The 18,677-nt window shown below is 49.3% G+C and overlaps 1 protein-coding gene across 1 annotated transcript; it reads right to left on the bottom strand.

The window, feature by feature from the left end:
• Nucleotides 1-406: 406 nt before the first annotated feature.
• Nucleotides 407-13,605, bottom strand: Igsf23 (immunoglobulin superfamily member 23). Its single transcript, XM_059246353.1, is given in 4 exon segments — nt 407-648; nt 4,300-4,569; nt 7,423-7,635; nt 13,542-13,605. Coding segments are annotated over 4 exon segments (789 nt in total).
• Between the last annotated feature and the right edge of the window lie 5,072 nt (nt 13,606-18,677).

The following is an 18,677-nucleotide window of genomic DNA, read 5'->3' as shown; positions in this document are numbered from 1 at the left end:
CTTAAGGGCTCTTCAGACTTCTGCAGTTCCGTGGGCGGGGTGCAGCTATGACCATTCCCATTTAGCAGATGGGCACCCTGAGCCCCAGGGGAACTCCACTTCTCCAAAGCTTTCCTAAACTGAAATGTCAGCCACAGCAGCCTGGCATTCAGAGCCCCTCATGTCACTTTGGGAACTAGTGAGTCAGAGGGGCAACTCTGGGATCACAGTCGTCCCCTCCCCCTCCCCCGTCCCCCCCACCCACCCGAGTTGTCGACTCAGTGGGATTTTTGTTAGAATCTGAATTGTTGTAGCTCCCTGGCTGTGGGACTTGGAACTAATATCTCGACTTCTCTGTTTCTCATCTGTAAAACTGGAAATAGAAGTGAGCTCGTTCGTTCTCCTGGTAGAGTGACGCAAGTCGAGCTCACGTGGTCAAGCTCAGGTGGTCTGGCGTGGATGTTGCCTGGTGGACCAGTGGGAGGGGCAGAACTACCTTCAGCGCCAGGACGAGGTAGAAGCAGACGGCTCCGAGCAGCACTAGACCTCCCAGGGTGGCCGCCACGATAAGGCCTATGGCAGATCCTCCAGACAGGGACAGGACGTCGTCGTCAGGCTTCATGGGGTAAGCAGCCGTGGGAGCCGCAGCCGTGGGAACCCCGGTGGCTTCTGGGAATCAAGGCGAGGGGCAAGACTGAAGGATCCACCCTAGCTAGCTCCTCCACACCCCTCTCCTTGTCATTCTGTCTTCGAGTGTGCTTCAGTGGACCCTGTTCCTCTCCTGTTCGGTATCCTGCTGTGGCTCCCCAGGGTCTGGGGTCTCTCACTGTCCAGCCGTGGGGTCAATTTATAACCCAGGCTCCTCTGCACGCGGTGTTCTCCGCACACCCTTCTCTTCCTCCTGTTTCCAAGTGCATCATCCTCTTCTTCCTCCACCCCCACCTCTCCTCTTCTGTCCCTTTCCTTACCAGAGCCTGCATAATCCTTGTATGTGTTAGAAGCAGCTCCGATTGCCCCTCCTCCAGGAGGCCCTCCCTGACTCCCAGGCTGAGTCCTGCTCCGCAGTTCCCAAGACCGACCCCCCTCATCCCAGTCCTGTCTGTTCTGGTCTCTGGGGTCGGGGTGGGGGCGGTCTGTAGTGTCCCCCATTAGCTCCCAGTCTGGAGTGCTTTTGGTCACCAGGGTGTCCCCAGCTTGGGCTGAGCACACTTTAGCTGCTCAGTAAAGATTTCCTGGGTGGCTGAATGAGTGTAGAGGCCAAAGGGCCACCGGTGCCATCTACGCTTTTGGAGCTGGGGAGATGGCTCACGAGGTAAATACTGTCATACTAGCATGAAGACCCAAGTTCGGATCCCCAGAACTCCTGTAAAAAGCTAAGCACTTGCCTGTAACCCCAGTGCTGAGGTTGGGGAGAGGGTAGAGACAGGCAGGAGGGCCCCTGAAGCTCATTGGTCAGCTGGTCTAGCTGAATCGATGAACCCCAAGTTCAGGGACAGACCCTGTCTCCAGAAAGTAAAGTTGGGTTTGGGGCTGTACACTGGTTGGCTGCCGGTGTTTCAGTGGGTGGCAGAACATGTTGGCACTAATTGAACGCAGTGGGGTACAAAGAGGAGAAGGGAGGAGAAAAACCAGGAGGGAGACACGTGGGGGGTCGGAGGAGGGCGTACGGGTGGATAGGATCAAAATGCATTGCGCACAGCATGAAATTCTCAAAGAATAAACTTTTTTTTTTTTTTTTTTACATTTTTTTTTTTTTTTCCGGTTTTTCGAGGCAGGGTTTCTCTGTGTAGTTTTGCCCCTTTCCTGGAACTCACTTGGTAGCCCAGGCTGGCCTCGAACTCACAGAGATTCGCCTGGCTCTGCCTCCCGAGTGCTGGGATTAAAGGCGTGCGCCACCACCGCCCGGCTTTTTTTACATTTTTTGAGTCAGGTTTTCTCTGTGTAGCCTTGGCTGTCCTTCTGGAACTCACTCTATAGACCAGGCTGACCTCAAACTCAGAGATCCACCTGCCTCTGCCTCCCAAGTGCTGGGATTAAAGGTGTGTGCCACCGCCTCCTGGCTCTTGTATAATATTAAAAGGACCAGCCTTGATATTATACTTCCCAGGGGCTCAGGAGAGAAACTACGAACTGTGAGAATTATTTTGGCGAAGTGAATCTAAGTACACCATGCTCTTAGTCCGTCTACTTTATTCCTCTGGGATAACATCCTATCTACACAGCTTCAGTTCTGTTCTCGTGCCTAGCTCCTTTCTTGTCTGATTTCTCTCTACCTTTATCTACTGCTCCCTCTAAGTTCTATCTTAATTCTCTGGTCTTAATTCTGCCTCATCTAGGCCCTTCTCATCTCGTTCTTACCCAGCTAGTACTTCCCCATCTGACTCTTCCTCATCTTCCATCTCGTCCACATGTTCTCTCTGGTCAAAATCCTCCTCATCCCTCTCAGTTCTCCGTCCTCAAGTTCTCCACTCCTCTCTTCCTCTCCGTCTCCTTATACCTCTAAATTCTCTCAAGTCTCTGAGGTGTTCCGTTATAAACCCAAGCCATAGCAATCCTCCCCCTCCAGGCAGGTCACCAGGCTTGAATTCCTACAGGGTCATAAAGGCAGGTAAGAATTTTCCTCAGGCAGTGACTGTCAGGCTTTCTTTTACAACCCAAAAAGGTGGAGGTCAACTGAGAGCTAATGATGGAGTAGTACATCAAGAAGGGGGTCTGTGTGCTCAGCCTACATTCCTGGAAGTGTTAGGTAAGAAATTAGGAGTCTATTAGTAAGGCTGTAAAGAAGGAGGGTCTCACCCTAAATTGCACAAAAAATAAAGCTATCCTCCTGACCTAGGAGACAGGTGTTGTTTGGTTTGGTCTTGGATGCTTGATAGGTATTTTAGATAAATACACTGTTAGGAGTTCTTGGAAGCACACATAGCATTATGAGAAAATCACTGTAGGAACCAGCAAATATATATATATATATATATATATATATATATATATATATATATATATATATATATACATATATATATACATATAAGCTAAAATATGACCAAGACTTCTTAAGCCATGGCTTGACCTTTGGAGAAGTCCTTGACTTTTCCAAGTAGTAGTTTTTGTGATAGTAGCTGAATTCCATTAGATTAGGAATGTTAGATCACATTCCTAAAGCTAGCCCCCAAGGTCTAGTCCCTTATTTGGCCACTTCCTCCTCCTGAGGCTGACTGCAAAGGTCCAGCTATCAAAGTGTTGAAGTCCAGCAATCAAAAGCCCCCTTTGGCTGCCCTAATTAACATGCCCGATTAAAATTGAACACTTTATCCTAACACAGGGTTTCCTCTTTTACCTTTATAAACCTCCATTTTCCTATGGTCACGTCTGTCTCCTCTCTATCCAGAGGCGGTCCTACATCCTTCTAGGACAAATAAGACCTCCTCCCTCCCCTGTTTCCTTCCCCTTCTCCCTCTTCCTCTGTCTCCTGTCTCTGTCTCTTATTCCCTGCCCTTTTTCCGTGTGGGGCAAATACATCTCCCGTGTGCTGAAAACTTGGTCTTGGGGTCCTGAGCCGATCCTTGAAGAACACTCCCCTACTGAGCTGCCTAAGGACTGTGCCATGTGCTCCAGGTTCCCAGCTCTGTGAGCCGTCACCATGCTGGGGTAGGCTTTGGTGATGACCTGTCTTGGAGTCAATTCTGCTCCTGTAAGTAATTCCTTACGCACATTCCTGAAAGTAACCTCAATAAAACTCATCAGTTCACCAAGTTGGACTTCTGTGGTATCCTTACTTTGGTCTGTTGTTAGTTGGAGTGAGTGGACATTTGTTCACGTCGCCCCAGGAATAGTGTCTGAGAGGTGAAGGGGTTGCAGCGGAGGTCAAATTCATCTCTGAGCCACAGTCTGTCATATGCAAAATGGGCTAATGTGGGGCTGGGGAGAAGGCCCAGTGCATAAAGTGTGAGGACCCTCAGGACTCACACATAAATGTCAGGCAGATGGTCTGCTTCTAATTCCAGCATCGGGGAGGCGGGGTGGGGGTTTGCTGAGAGGGGCATCCTAGGGCAAGCTGGCTAGCTAGACTAGTTGTATGGGAGCCTGGGGTTCAGCTGAGAAACCCTGCCTCGGTGAATAAGGTGGGGAGCCAGTCTCGGGTCTTCATTGTACAGGGATGCATATACAAACATTCACACAGATTTACATGAGAGAAATGGGGGTGGGTGGGTGGGTGGGTGGGGGGAGCTAAGAGGCCACAGGCCACTGTGTGGAAGGAAAGATCTAGGGTGGCTCTGGGAAGCCAGCCGCACACGCACGTGGGTACAGAGATCTGGGGACACTTACGGGAGATGGTCACGGGCTCAGAGACCAGCTCTTTGTCTGCGTTCTTGGCTATGCACAGGTACGTGCCCAGTTGCTCTGGGGACAGTCTCCGGATAAATAGTTTCTCCCCAGTTCCGCATGGCTTCCCATTCAAGGTCCAGCTCAGCACAGGCTCTGGGTTCATGCTCGCCGCCCACTCCAGGATCACAGAGTAGTTAAGGTCACTGTAGATCACACCCTTCGAAGCCACCGGGAAGGTCACCAGTGGGATCAGGCTGGGGTTGTCTGTGAGGACACAGAGCAAGGCTTCCAGGAACTTCCAGGAGACATCGACCTTTCTTCTGCCCTCCCCAGTAGCATGCACACGCACACGCGCACGCGCACACGCGCGCGCACACCCCCCCACACACCCACACACACACCCACACACACCCACGCACACGCACGCACGCACACACACACACCCATGCATTCATTCACCCTCTCAGTCATTCACACATTCATACCTACTGGGCTCACCAGCTCCTGTGTCCCATTGCCTGTGGGGCATCACAGTGACAGTAGTCACAGAATTAGCTATACTATTACTAATAATACTAGGTTACTGAGCAGTCAGAGTTAGGCACAATTATTTATTTATTTTTATGTGCATCGGTGTTTTGGCTGCATGTATGTCTGTGTGCGGGTGTCAGATCCCCCAGAATTGGAGTTACAGACAGTTGTGAGCTGCCGTGTGGGTGCTGGGAGTTGAACCCAGGTCCTTTGGAAGGGCAGCTAGTGCCCTTAACCACGGAACCACCTCTCCAGCCCCATGGGCACAATTATTTTAAGCTAGTTCTCTCATAACTGAGGCATTTGATTTTTTGTTTTTATCTATCTATCTGTCTATCTATCTATCTATCTATCTATCCATGTATCTATCATCTATCTATCTGTCCATCCATGTATCTATCATCTATCTATCTATCTATCTATCTATCTATCCATCCATCCATGTATCTATCATCTATCTATCTATCTATCTATCCATCCATGTATCTATCATCTATCTATCTATCTATCTATCTATCTATCTATCTGTCTATCTATCTATCCATCCATGTATCTATCATCTATCATCTATCTATCCATCCATGTATCTATCATCTATCTATCTATCTATCTATCTATCTATCTATCTATCTATCTATCTATTTATCTATCTATCTACCCACCTGAGACCCAGTCTCACTATGTAGCCCTGGCTGTCCTGGAACCTGCTATGTAGACCAGGCTGGCTTCAGATGCAGACATCCACCTGCCTCTGCCTCCCAGGTGCTGACATTAAAGGCGTGTGCCACCACGACCAGCATAATTGAGTATTGTTTTTTTAAGATTTCTTTATTACATTCTTAAAAACTTGTTTTTATTTTATGTGTGGGTATGTGTGAGGGTGTGGGGGCTGCATACAGAGTCAGAGGACAGTTTGAAGGAGCTGGTTCTCTTTTTCCACCATGTGATTGGTGGAAGTTCACTTCAGCTCATCAGGCTTGGTGACAAGTACTTTTTACCCTCTCAGCCACATGACTGGGGGACTCTGGGCAGGGGCTCTACCACTGAGCCACACCCCAGCCCCTCACTGGGGGATTCTAGGCAGGGGCTCTACCACTGAGCCACACCCCAGCCCCTCTCTGGGGGATTCTAGGCAGGGGCTCTACTGCTAAGTGTTGCTTCTGCTCTTTATTTTGAGACAAGAGTCTCACTAAGTTAGTTGTTCAGGATGGTGATCCTCCTGCCTCAGCCTCTTGAGTAGCTGGGACTACAGGCCCAAGCCACCAGGTCTGACTGCATTAGGGGCTTTATAAGAAGAGGAGGGAGGACTGGAGCTGACGCACTTGTTCTATTTGCCAAGTGAAACCATCTGTCCTGTTGTAGCAAACACGGGCCCCTCCCCTTGCGCTAGCCCTTGGGCCTCCCTGCCTCTAGAACCTTTTGCCAAACAAAATGTCAGTTTTGAAATAGAGGCTATGTGTATGGGACGGAATCTCGGGTATCCCAGACTGTCCTCAGACTCACTACGTTGTCCTGAACTGCTGATCATCCTGCTTTGTCCCACTATGTGCTGAGATTTGTGCTATGGTCCCCACGTTCTGATTAGTGTTTTCTTTTGTCAACTCGACCCAAGTTGCTAAAGTTATCCGGAAAGAGGGAACCTCAATTGAGAACATGTCTCCTTAAGGTTGGCCCATAGGCAAGTCTGTGGGGTCCTTTTCTTTTTCCTTTCTCTCTTTCCTTTTTTTTTTTTTTTTTTTTTTGAGACAGTATTTCTCTGTGTAACAGTCTTAGCTGTCTGGAACTCACTCTGTAGACCAGGCTGGCCTTGAACTCACAGAGATCCACCTGCCTCTGCCTCCCGAGAGCTTGGATTAAAGGTGAGCGTGCCACTACGGCCCAGCTCACTGGGAGCAGTGACTTTCCTGAGAAGGTGGTCCTGAGTGACATAAGAAAGCAGAGTGAGGGGCTGGAGAGAGGGCTCAGCGGTGAAGAGCACTGGCTGCTCCTCCAGAGGACCTGGGTTCAAATCCCAGCACCCGCATGGCGGCTCACAACTGTCTGTAACTCCAGTTACAGAGGATCCTACACCTTCACACAGACATACATGCAAGCAAAACACGAATGCACATAAATAATTTTTTTTTTTTTTTAAAAAGCAGAGTGAACATGGAGAGCAATCCAGTAAGCACTTCTCCTCCATGGCCTCTGCTTCAGTTCCTGCCCTCAGGTTCCTGCCTCGACTTCCCTTCGTGATGGACCTTTGCCCGGAAGCCTAAAATACACCTTCTCCATGTTTTATCACAGCAATAGAAACCCTATCTACAGAACCTGATTTTAAACTTCCATTCTTTATAAATTATCCAGTCTTGGGAGTCTGTGATAGCAAGTTTCTCTTACAGTCTTACACGGGGTGACTAATGACTGTACCAGAGATGCCCTGTTGGGCTCTGCGGGGTGTTGGGAGTCTGATTTCTGAGAACTGGGTCCCTCTATGTGGGCCTCACTCACACTTGACTTGAATGTGCTCTGTTGAACTTGCGTGGGGCTTGCTGGTGTCCAGAACCTCAGTGTCTTGAGTTGCCACATTCCTGATGACCAAGCTGCCCTCTGTGTGCGGTATGACGTCTTGGCTAGTGTGAGGAAGTCCCAGAAGGCCCTTGGGAGAGATCATGGCTGGTGGCCGGGCTTCCGGCTCTCGGGACCAAGAAGTGCTGAGAACTCCATCAAGGGTTCTGGGGACGGGCAGGTGGGTGCCAGCTCCTTCCATCTGGGCCAGCTTGGAGGCTGCTGAGCAGGTGCAGGAGGTGAGCAGGGTACCTTGAAAGGGGCAGGGAGGCGGAGGGGACAGCAAGGAACAAGTAAGACCACAGGTGACATGCTACCCCCAAGAGTCACCTGCGCACAAGTAAACCAATGATGCAGATGCTGGAGAAAGTGGTGGTGGGGTTGAACACCTGGTCCCCACCAGGTGGTGTCATTTGGGAGAGGTAATGGAACCTAGAGGACAGATCTAGGTTCAGATATATATATATATATATATGTCATATATATGACAGGGGTCACATATCAGATAATCTGCATACCAGATATTTACACATCATGATTCATAACAGTATCAAAATTACAGTTATGAAGCAGCAATGAAAGTAATTTTATGAATGGGGGTCACTACAACATGAGGAACTGTATTAAAATGTTGCAGCATTAGGAAGGTTGAGAACCACTGGTCTAGGAGAGAGACTCTTGCTGGAGGAAGTACATTGAAAGGACCAAGCAGATGCTATAACAGGCTACTCAGTCTTCTCTCAGAGATCAGGCCTCAATTTCAGTTTCCTGAGACTTGAGCAAGCAGTCTCTGGGGGGGCCATGAACAAAAGACATAGTCCTTGCAGTAGCCCCCTTTCTGCACGTACTCTGACTGCTCAAAGTTCAGCCAGATGTTTACTGTCTGGGACCCCTCACCAACTTAGAGTTATTTGCATGAGTCGAGGACAGAGCCTAGACCACTGAGCCAGCCCCCACAGTCAGTACATGCTTGGCCAGCCAGCTCCCATGATGGCTCAAGGACAAAGCCTGGGACTTGTGCTGGACTGCCCCCAAAGTGATAATTGTAACCACCAACCAGTAAATTCAAAGGTTACATACCCTCACCCAATTAAAAGAGAACAGAGATAAAAATAAACCAATCCAAGTTGCACCCGTGTAAAACCCCCCCAACCCCCCTGAAGGGCTTGTGGTTTTTGCCTTTAAAAAGCTAGCTTCACAAAGAAAGAGCAACTCCTCCCTGCCTCACTGTATTGGGTGTAGGAATGAGTTCCCTGTCTAGACTTGTATCTACAGAATAAACCTTGCTGTTGCATTCTGGACATCCAAGGTCTTTGGTGGTCTCTTTGGGGTCACAATCTGGGCATAACAACATCACTGTGGGCAGGCCTTGAGTGTTTATAACCCAGCTGTGCTTCCTGTTCTCTCTCCCCTCTTCCTGTGGCTGATTGAAAATGTGACCAACCAGCTTCCTGATCCTGTGGCCATGACTCCCAACTGAATTCTATCCTTTTGCAATCAAACCAAAATTAACCCTTTTCTTTCATAACCTGCTTGTCAGGGTAATTTTAACAACAGCAACAGGAAAGTCGTTAATACAAGAGATAGAGAGGCCTGGAGTGATGGTGAAAGCTTGCAGTCCCATTGGTGGGTAAAGATGGGAGGGTCGGGAGTTCAAAGCCAACCACATATCAAACTGGAGGCTCATCAAGGCCAGAAGAGGGTATCAGACACCCTAGATTTGGGTTTGAAGGTCTTAGGTCTCATGTAGCAGGCTCTCTTGGACTGCCAACCCTCAAATAACGGAACAGAGACTCATTATTAATTATGAGTGCTCGGCCTTGACTTAGGCTTGTTTCTAGCTAGGTTTTTTTTCTTTAACTTAAAATAACCCAGTCCTGTTAATCTATGTGCTGCCCTGAGGCTTGTTTACCTCATCTACTTACTGTCCATCCTGCTTTCCTGCTTCCTCTGTGTCTGTCTGTCTGTCTGTCTCCTGCCTCTCTCTCTCTCTCTCTCTCTCTCTCTCTCTCTCTCTCTCTCTCTCTCTCTCCCTTAGATTTCTCCTCCTACTTATTCTCTCTGCCCACCAGCCCCACCTGTTCCTCTACCGCCTAGCTATTGGCATTCAGGTTTTTATTAAATCATTCAGGTGCCTTAGGCAGGCAAGATGAAACAGCAACTCATCTTCATATAGTTAAACAGATGCAGCATAAACAAATGCAACACACCTTTACATCGTTAAACAATTATTCTGAAACACATAGTTTTTTTTTTTTTTTTTTTTTTCAAGACAGGGTTTCTCTGTGTAGCTTTGGTGCCTGGATCTCACGCTGTAGACCAGGCTGGCCTTGAACTCACAGAGATCGCCTGGCTGGGATTAAAGGCGTGTGCCACCGCTGACCGGTGCAACACATAGTTCTGTTCCACAACAGCCTTGGGCAGTGCAAATATCCAGAAATGATCACAACCTTCATTGCAGGAGGATTTCTGATGGGAGATAAAAGCCGGCATTCCTCAGGAGCTTGTGAAGCCAGTTCCCACCTGCCAAATGGAGTCATTTCCCTCACATCTGGCAGAAGGAACACATGACTTCCTGTGGTGCTTATCAGCATGTCAAAGTGCACACTGGCCTCCAGGCTTCCCCAAGTGCCTGTTACACATTTCAAGGCCCCAGGCCAGTCTCCTGCCTCTTCCCTTCCCCAGAGACTCACCCTCCTCACAGCCCGCTGTTCTCTACTATCCCCACACTTACACTCTATTCCCACTATTCTCTCTCTTACCCCTTCACTTCCTCTCTGAGCCCTTAATCCTCTCTCTGCTCTACTCTCTACCATTTGCTAACTAACTCTCTCCACTGTTCTCCCCCACTCTCCTGCCTCTCTAGCCCTGGTCATGTTCAGTCCACTTCTTTTTCTGTCTGCTCTCTGCTCTCTCCCTCCCCCTCTCATATCTATAATGAAAACCTTAACCATGTCATGGAACAGTTATGTCAACTTCTTTACCGAGCTCCCCTCACATACCACAGGCAATTCTGGGTCACCTAGTGTGGGTGCTGGGAACTGAGCTCAGGTCCTCTGGAAGGAGCAGCCAGTGCTGTTAATTACCTGATGTCCTGAGTTCGATCCCTGGAACCCACAGAAAAAGGTGGAAGAAGAGAACGGAGTCCACACAGTTGCTCTGTGACCTCTGTATGCACACTGCTGCACACCACCCACATGTGCATGCTAATAATAAAGGTGTTTTCGTGTTGGGTAAGAATTCCAGAATCTAATCTAACCCTTGGCTCTGGAATTCTGCCTCTCATCCAGTACAGTTCAATTTTTTTTCTCTTAATTTTGCATTATTTAAGAGGCGTTTTGCCTACATGTATGTCTGTTTTTACCCTCAGAGGCCAGACCCTCAAGGGACCATTTGTGAGCCTCCACAGGGGTGTTGGGAACTGAACCTAGGTCCTTTGCAAGTGCAAAGTGTTCTTAACTGCTGAGCTATCTCTTCAGTCCCCACTCCATTTTTGTTGAGTTTGTTTTTTGTTTTGAGCAGGGCTTTCTCTGTGTGGCCCCTGGCTGCTCTAGAATTCCGCTCTATAGACCGTGCTGGACTTCAATTCTCAGAAATCTGCTTGCCTCGGCCTCCTGAGTGCTGGGATTAAAGGTGTGCATCACCACTGCTGCCCAGCCCCCCACCCCCGCCCCTTTTTAAAAGTCAAGAACAAAATCTATATTCCCTTGGTATGGAATATGGATGTCAAGAACCCATATTCCCTACCGAGACCTAACACAAAAGAGTTACCCCCCCACCCCCAATTCCTCCAGCCTTCGGGGCTCAGAGAAGGAGGCCTGTGGCTGTGTGGAGGTGACTGAGGTGGCTGGGCTGAGGCATCTTTGGTCAGAACTTGGGCCTGGTGGGAGACCTTGGGAAGCATCTCTCAGAGTTTGAGAGACGAGGGGCCCTAGACTTGTATGAAGTCCCCCGGAGTGCAGTGGTGGGGAGCAGGTATGCCTATGTAGGAGGGGCCTTGGGAAATGACCCAGGCTGCCAGCATTTGGAAAGACATGAGCAGCAGAGGGCTGTGAAGGGAGCCGGAGGCTCTCTTGGGTTAGGCTCAGTGGAAGAAAGGGCTCCTTCCGATCTAGGCAGAGAGACTCAGGGGTGGTGGGAGACGGTGCCGAACTTCCTCCAGAGAGCCAGAAAGATCCATGAGCACACACACCGTCTCCCCCCATAACTCAGTCAGCAGGTGCAAACGCTTGCCCAGGACTGTTTGTATCTCCTTCCCTCTGCTCATGCCCAGAGGGGCTCAGACCGCAGCTCTGCAGTGGAGGAAGGACACCCAGAGAGAATAGGAGAACTGTTAGAGGGTCTTCAGCCCCACTGCAGAGCAAGCCCTGACCTGGGGACCAGGAAAGCTTTACGCTGGATGGAGTTTAGGGATTTATTTATTCTTATTTGTGTTTTGCTGGTTTTTGAGACAGAGCTTACTGAGTAGCCCTGGCTGGCCCAGAACTTGCCGTGTAGACCAGGCTGGCCTCCAGCTTTCTGTGGTCCCCTGCCTTTGCCTGCCATGAGCTGGGATTGCTACCAAGCCCACCTTAGGGCTTTAAAACGGACAGGACTGGACATTTTTGTGGTTCTTTTCTGAGATCAGGTCTCATGACAGAGCCCATACCGGATCCAAACTTGTGATCCTCCTGCCTCAACCTCCCAAGGGCTGGGATGACAGGCTTGGGCCACAACACCTGTCTCAGAACTTCTGACCTGGGGGAGGAAGCAGTTTGTTTGTTAAGAGAGGTCCTCTATGGTCTCCGTCATCCAGACCGCTGTACTTCAAGGCCCTTTTCTCCTTTCCAAGCTGTACGACCTGGAGGAGCCGTGTAACCTTTCTGGGGTGCAGTGTGTCCAGTCTCGGCTTCCACCCCGTCCCCGCCCCTGCCCCCAACTCTGTGAAGTGAGGACCGAACCACCCACCGTGTATGGGAGGTAAACGTCACTGTCTGAAAAAACGTAGGTCTGACTGGCAGGTAGACGTGTTTAGTCCCAGTGACCGCGTACTGTGATGGCTGACACCCTCCTGTTGCTGTGATTATTTTATTAGTGTGCATGATGGTGGGGGGTGGTAAGACAGGGTTTCTCTGTCTAACCACCCTGGCTGTCCTGGAACTCACTCTGTAGACCAGGCTAGCCTCAAACTCACAGAGATCCACTGCCTCCCGAGTGCCACCACCACCCAACCCTCTCCTCCATCTTTACATGGGTTTTGGGGATCAAACTCAGGTCGTTAGGCTTTCATAACCATTGAGCTATCTCACTGCCCACCTCCACCCCTATTTTTTCTTTTTAAGACAAGTTCTCACGTAGCCCAGGCTGGCCTTGAACTTGCAATGTAACCAGGCATGACTTGAACTCCAGCTCCTCCTGCCTCCTCCCTAATGCTGGGATTACTGTGTGCACCACCACACCTGGTTTTTCTGGTGTGGGGCCCCATGCAAGCTAGTTGAGCATTCCACCAGCTGAGACGGGTCCTCAGCATCCGGTACAGGAGTGCTCATTTATCAGTTTGAGACAAGGTCTCGCTACATAGTCCTGACTAGTGTGGCCTTCACTAAGTGGCATAAGGTTGGCCTCAAATTCACAGCAGTCCTCCTGCCTCAGCCTCCCACGTTCTGAGATAATGGGCACATACTACCATCCTGGACTGTGATCATTTTAATTAGTGTTTGTATCGCTGGGGCACGCTGGTACTCTGGCAGAAAGGGCTGGGCTCTTGAATTCTAATCCTGATCTTCGCCGGTCCGGAGAGATCGGCAGGTGACCATCCCTCTCCGATTTTCTAATTCTTCTTTGTAAAAAGAACTAGACCGGCCTTTGAGGCAGGAGGGGTGTGACTGAGGAGAGGCTGGTAAGGAGGCAGGCTGTGTAGTTGGCACATACCTGGGATCCCAGTGTGAGAGGAGGGGAGGGTCTGAAGCAGGGGGATCTCAGGAAGTTCCCAACCGGGTGGGGCTACCGAGTGGGACTCTGTTTTAAGAAGATCCCTTCTCCACACCAAAGAGACAGCTGGCGAATTTGCGGGGCCCCGGTTTCAGAACCCAGAGGTCTGTGTGTCAGGCTATGTGGGCTCTCTAAGGGTGTCCCTTCTTTGTCCCCAACCCGAGGTGAAGCCACCATCTCTCACGCACCTGTTAGTAGAAGTGTCTTCCAGGCAGGAATGAGGCCACGGCCTGTGTTCGGAAGACAGTTCATGTCGCCTTCTGTCCCTGGACCTCTCAGGGAGTTCTGGGTAGAACCTTAAGGACGCGCAGGGTCTTTCATACGGCGCCAGCCACACCCCAATTCCACTGGCCAGGCCTCTGCCCCTGGCCCCCACCACCTATTCACGTCCCTTCTCAGCCTCTTCTTCCTCCAGCACCCTGTTAGCGGTGGTGGAGGAAGAGCAGGCTAACCCAGGTCTCCAGGATGGAGGACTCTAGCCCCGCCCACCTCCGCAACCGGCTGCACAGAGTGAATGCTGCAGAAGGTGTGGCCCTATATCTAGCCCTGTCCCCTCACCCCCTTCAGAGGGACAGACGGCCAAAGGTCAGCAAGATAGGTGGCAGCTGGGGCCCGCCTCTCCGCTTCACTGACTTGGTCTGTCAGCTCTGAGCTGGAAAAGGAAGAGGTTGCTAGTTACGGTGTACCACAGTCACAGAGGCGTGGTACCAGAGCCAGAACATCCCAGGCACTTGTCAGGTCCTTGGGGAATGGCAGGGGTTCTTAAAATTGTGCTGTTTTGTTTGTTTGTTTGGGTTTCGTTTGCTTGTTTTTAGTGGTGTGTGTGTGTGTGTGTCTGTCTGTCTGTCTGGGTTGAAGTCAGAGTGTGCTTATTTATTTTTTAAATTTTTAAAAAAAGATTTATTTGTTTATTATATATACAGAAGAGGGCACCAGATCTCATTACAGATGGTTGTGAGCCACCATGTGGGTGCTGGGAATTGAACTCAGGACCTCTGGAAGAGCACTCGGTGCTCCTAACCTCTGAGCCATCTCTCCAGCCCGCTTATTTATTTATTTGTCCACTTGACACAAACCCAGACATATCTGAGAAAAGGGAAACTCAGTTGAGGAGTTGCCTCCATCAGATTGGCCTGGGAACAAGTCTATGGGGCATTTTCTTTTTTTCCTTCCTTCCTTCTTTTTAAATTTTTTATTTTTATTTTTTTTGGAGAAGGGTTTCTCTGTGTAACAGTCCTGGCTGTCCTGGAACTCACTCTGTAGACCGGGCTGGCCTCGAACTCACAGAGATCCACCTGCCTCTGCCTCCCAAATGCTGGGATTAAAGGCCATCCCTGGCCAGCCCAGCAGCTCTTGATTGATGGGGGAGGGCCCAGCCCACTAAGGGTGATGCCATTCCCAGGCAGGTGGTCCTGGATGATATGAGAAAGCAAGCTGAGCAAGCCAGTGAGCAGTGCTCTTCCATGATCCCTGCTTCAGTTCCTGCCCCCACCTCCCTCAGTGATGGAGTGTGGCCCCAGAGTTGTAAACAGAAATAAGCCACTTCCTACTCAAATCACAGCAATGGGAACCCTAACTGAGACACAGGGTCTCATCATGTAGCCCTGGCTGGGCTGGAATTTGCTACGTAGACCAGGCTGGCCTCAAACTCATAAAGATCCACCTGCCTCTGCCTTTCAACTGCTGGGATAATATTGTGCTATTGGTTTTTGTTACTTTTTTTTTTTTTTTTTTTAAATAGGGCCTCACTTTGTAGCCCTGGCTGGTCTAGGGTTCTCTTAAGTAGACCAGGCTGGCTTAAAATTGACAGAGATCCACCTGCCTCTGCTTCCTGAATGCTGGGATTAAAGGCCTTTGCCACCGAAACTGTCCCATGTTATTGTTTTTTTTTTTGGTTTTTTTGAGACAGGGTTTCTCTGTGTAGCTTTGCGCCTTTCCTGGGACTCACTTGGTAGTCCAGGCTGGCCTCGAACTCACAGAGATCCGCCTGGCTCTGCCTCCCGAGTGCTGGGATTAAAGGCGTGCGCCACCACCACCCGGCTTATTGTTATTTTTGAACAGGCACTCAGGTAGCCCAAGCTGGCTTCAACTTTATTTAGGTAGCCAAGGCTGGCCCTGAACTCCTGACCTTCTTACGTCCACCTCTGGAATGATGATGGGCTTTCAGTGTAAGGATTCGGTCCTTAATTATGTCATCAGCCTGTGATGGTGTCCCAGCCTAAAAAGCGTGTGGGCCCTCTGTGCATCCCTCTCTTCCCTTTCTGCTCCTTCCTTCTGTCTGTTCTCTCTCTCTCTCTCTCTCTCTCTCTCTCTCTCTCTCTCCCCTCTCTCCCAATAAAGCTCTAAAAAGGTAACTATGGCCCGTGATTCTTCCGACCAGCACTCTCCTCTGCCACGAGCAGCGCGCCGTTTTAACCAACACTCAGGCCTGTGCTGTTTGTGAGTGAATAAATGAATGAAAAAGTGATTGAGTCAGAGAGGAGTGTTGGAATTTGAACTCGAATCCCAGTGACTCACATACTCATGCTTTCTCTCCCAGACACGGGTCCTGGTCCACCCAGGGTCAAAGGTCACCCATGACTCTAATAATAGCTTTTATCAATAGCTATTATCAATAACTCAGTTATTTTTTTGTCAGTTACTAACAGGCAGTTTCAGTGATTTTGCTATAGTTGTGTGTGCTGGTTTGTTTGTTTCATTTTATTTTGTCAATTGGACGCAAGCTAGGATCATCTGGGTAATAGATCCTCAGTTGAGAAAAAAATGCCTCCATCAGATTGGCCTCTGGGGCATTTTCTTGATTAATGATTGATAGGGGAGGGCCGAGTCCACTGTGGGCGGTGCGACCTCTGGGCAGGTGGTCCTGGGTTTTTTGGTTTTGTTTTTGAGACAGAATCACACTATGCTTCTCTGGCTGTCTTTGAACTCACTATGTAGACCAGGTTGGTCTTGAACTCACAGAGAGGCCTCTGCCTGCAATCAACCTTTAAAAAAAAAAGAGTTGGGCATGGTGGTGCACACCTTTAAACCTAGCACTTGGGAGGCAGAAGCAGGCAGATCTCTGTGAGTTCCAGGCCAGCCTGGTCTACAGAGAGAGTTCCAGGCCAGCCAGACCTACATAGTAAGACCCTGTCTCACAAACAAGACAGAACAAAAAATTAGATTTCACATGAGTATGTATGCACACTCACACCCACATGTCACGCACACGTGGTGATCCGAGGCTGGAGACTGAACTCCAGGCTTGGTGGCAGGCACCATTACCTGCTGCCATCATCATGGCCGTGTCCTCCCCCCTCCGTTCCCCGCCCCAGTCTTTTGTTGTTTTTGTTTTTTAATAACCCATTGAGTCTAATTAGTGCTTCCCGGATGCATATGGGCAACCAGGAGGCACACTGCTCACCCAACCTCCCCAGCCATCAGTTGCCAGTAGCAACACAGCAAGGGGTGGAGCCTCATAAGCCCCGCCCATTCAAGCTAGAATTTGATTGGCTTGATCTTGTGCTGGGAACCACAGCTTCAGTGAATTTATCCTGAGACCGGGAGACTTCTCTGACTCATCCGGAAGGCAAGCAGTTCTCAGCTCTCCTCATCCTCCAGCTCTTACCTGAGAGTCTGACTCTCTTTCTCTCCTGTGACCTGAACAAGATCAGTGGCTTTACCGGGCAGGTTCGGCACAGAGTCAGAGAGCCCACAGAGTGCCTGGGACAGAGTGCCACATGCTCTTGAGGCTTCAATGAATTGACAGCCACTTCATTTTGTGAAGCTCCTCCATTCCAGTTAAACAATAACAACTGCCCAAAGTAAACTAACTTGTTTTTCTAAATCCACGCCTGCTCTATCGACCTCCAGCATCCTAGTAAGGGCTTGCTGTAAGAGATGCTTATCAGTTCACTGACATTTCCTTTTTTTCTTGTCTTTTCTCTCTCTCTCCTTCCCCTCCCCTCTCTCTCTTTTTCTTTTTCTTTTTTCTTTTTGTCTTTTCTAAACAGAGTCTCTCTCTCTCTCTCTCTCTCTCTCGTCTCAGCTGGCCTGGAACTCTCTGTGTAGATCAGGCTGGCATCGAACTCACAGAGATCCACTTGGCTCTGCCTCCCGAGTGCTGGGATTAAAGGTATGCTCCGCCACCACCCGGCTTAAAACTATTGGGATGCAGAGGCAGGCGGATCTCTTGTGAGTTGGAGGCCAACCTGGTCTACAGAGTGAGTTCCAGGACAGCCAAGGCTACACAAAGAAACCTTGTTTCGAAAAATCAAAATTAAAAAAAAAAAAGTGGATCTACCTACTTCAAATTAAAAACATACTTTAAAAGTTTTCATAGGCCGGGCGGTGGTGGCGCACGCCTTTAATCCCAGCACTCGGGAGGCAGAGCCAGGCGGATCTCTGTGAGTTCGAGGCCAGCCTGGGCTACCAAATGAGTTCCAGGAAAGGCGCAAAGCTACACAGAGAAACCCTGTCTCGAAAAACCAAAAAAAAAAAAAAAAGTTTTTATACATTTATTTTATTTGTATAGGTGTTTTGTCTGTATTTATACCTGTGCACCATGTACATGCAGTGCTCAGGGAGGGCAGACAAGGACATCAGCTCCCCTGGAACTGGTGTTACTGACAGTTTCCAGTCACCATGTGAGTGCTGGGAATCACACTCAAGTCGTCTGGAAGAAGAGTCAGGTCCTAACCACTGAGCCAACCCTCCAGCCCCCACTGAGCATTTTCTACACTAGTATGTATGCACACTTCCACTCTGCAGTGCCACACGGAAAAACAGCATGAGCATTTCTTCATGCACAGGGGACTGAAGAGAGAGTCAAGGGTAATTGGAACTACCCCTAATTTCCACCTTATTTTGTCTTTATGTTTGGGGAATAATTTCGGCCAGATCTCAGAATTCATGTGAATGCATGTGTGCATGGTGCATGTGTTCATGCATGATTGTTCACATGAGTGTGGGGCACATGAGGGGATTGCAGGTGTGTGTGTGTGTGTGTGTGTGTGTGTGTGTGTGTGTGTAAGCCTGAGGCTGATATCATGAGACATTCTTCATGGCTCTCCACCTAATTCATTAAGGATCGCCATTGAAGCCAGAGACTGCCAATCAGCTAGTAGCTAGCCAGCTTGTTCCAGGGATCCTGACTCTGCTTTCTGAGATCTGGATTTACAGGCAGGCCACCATGCCCACCTGGCGTTTATGTGGGTCCTAGGGATTCGATATGAGGTCCTTACCCTTGTTTGGCAAATGAAACCATGGAACCATCTTCCCCAACTCTAGATTTAGAATTCTTTTTTTTTTTTTTTTTTTTTTTTTAAGATTTATTTATTATGTAT

This window comes from Peromyscus eremicus, chromosome 1 (assembly GCF_949786415.1).
Source record: "Peromyscus eremicus chromosome 1, PerEre_H2_v1, whole genome shotgun sequence".
In the NCBI taxonomy this organism is placed as follows: domain Eukaryota; kingdom Metazoa; phylum Chordata; class Mammalia; order Rodentia; family Cricetidae; genus Peromyscus; species Peromyscus eremicus.
Note: the sequence above shows the minus strand (reverse complement) of the source record. Positions and strands in the feature narration are given on the sequence as shown.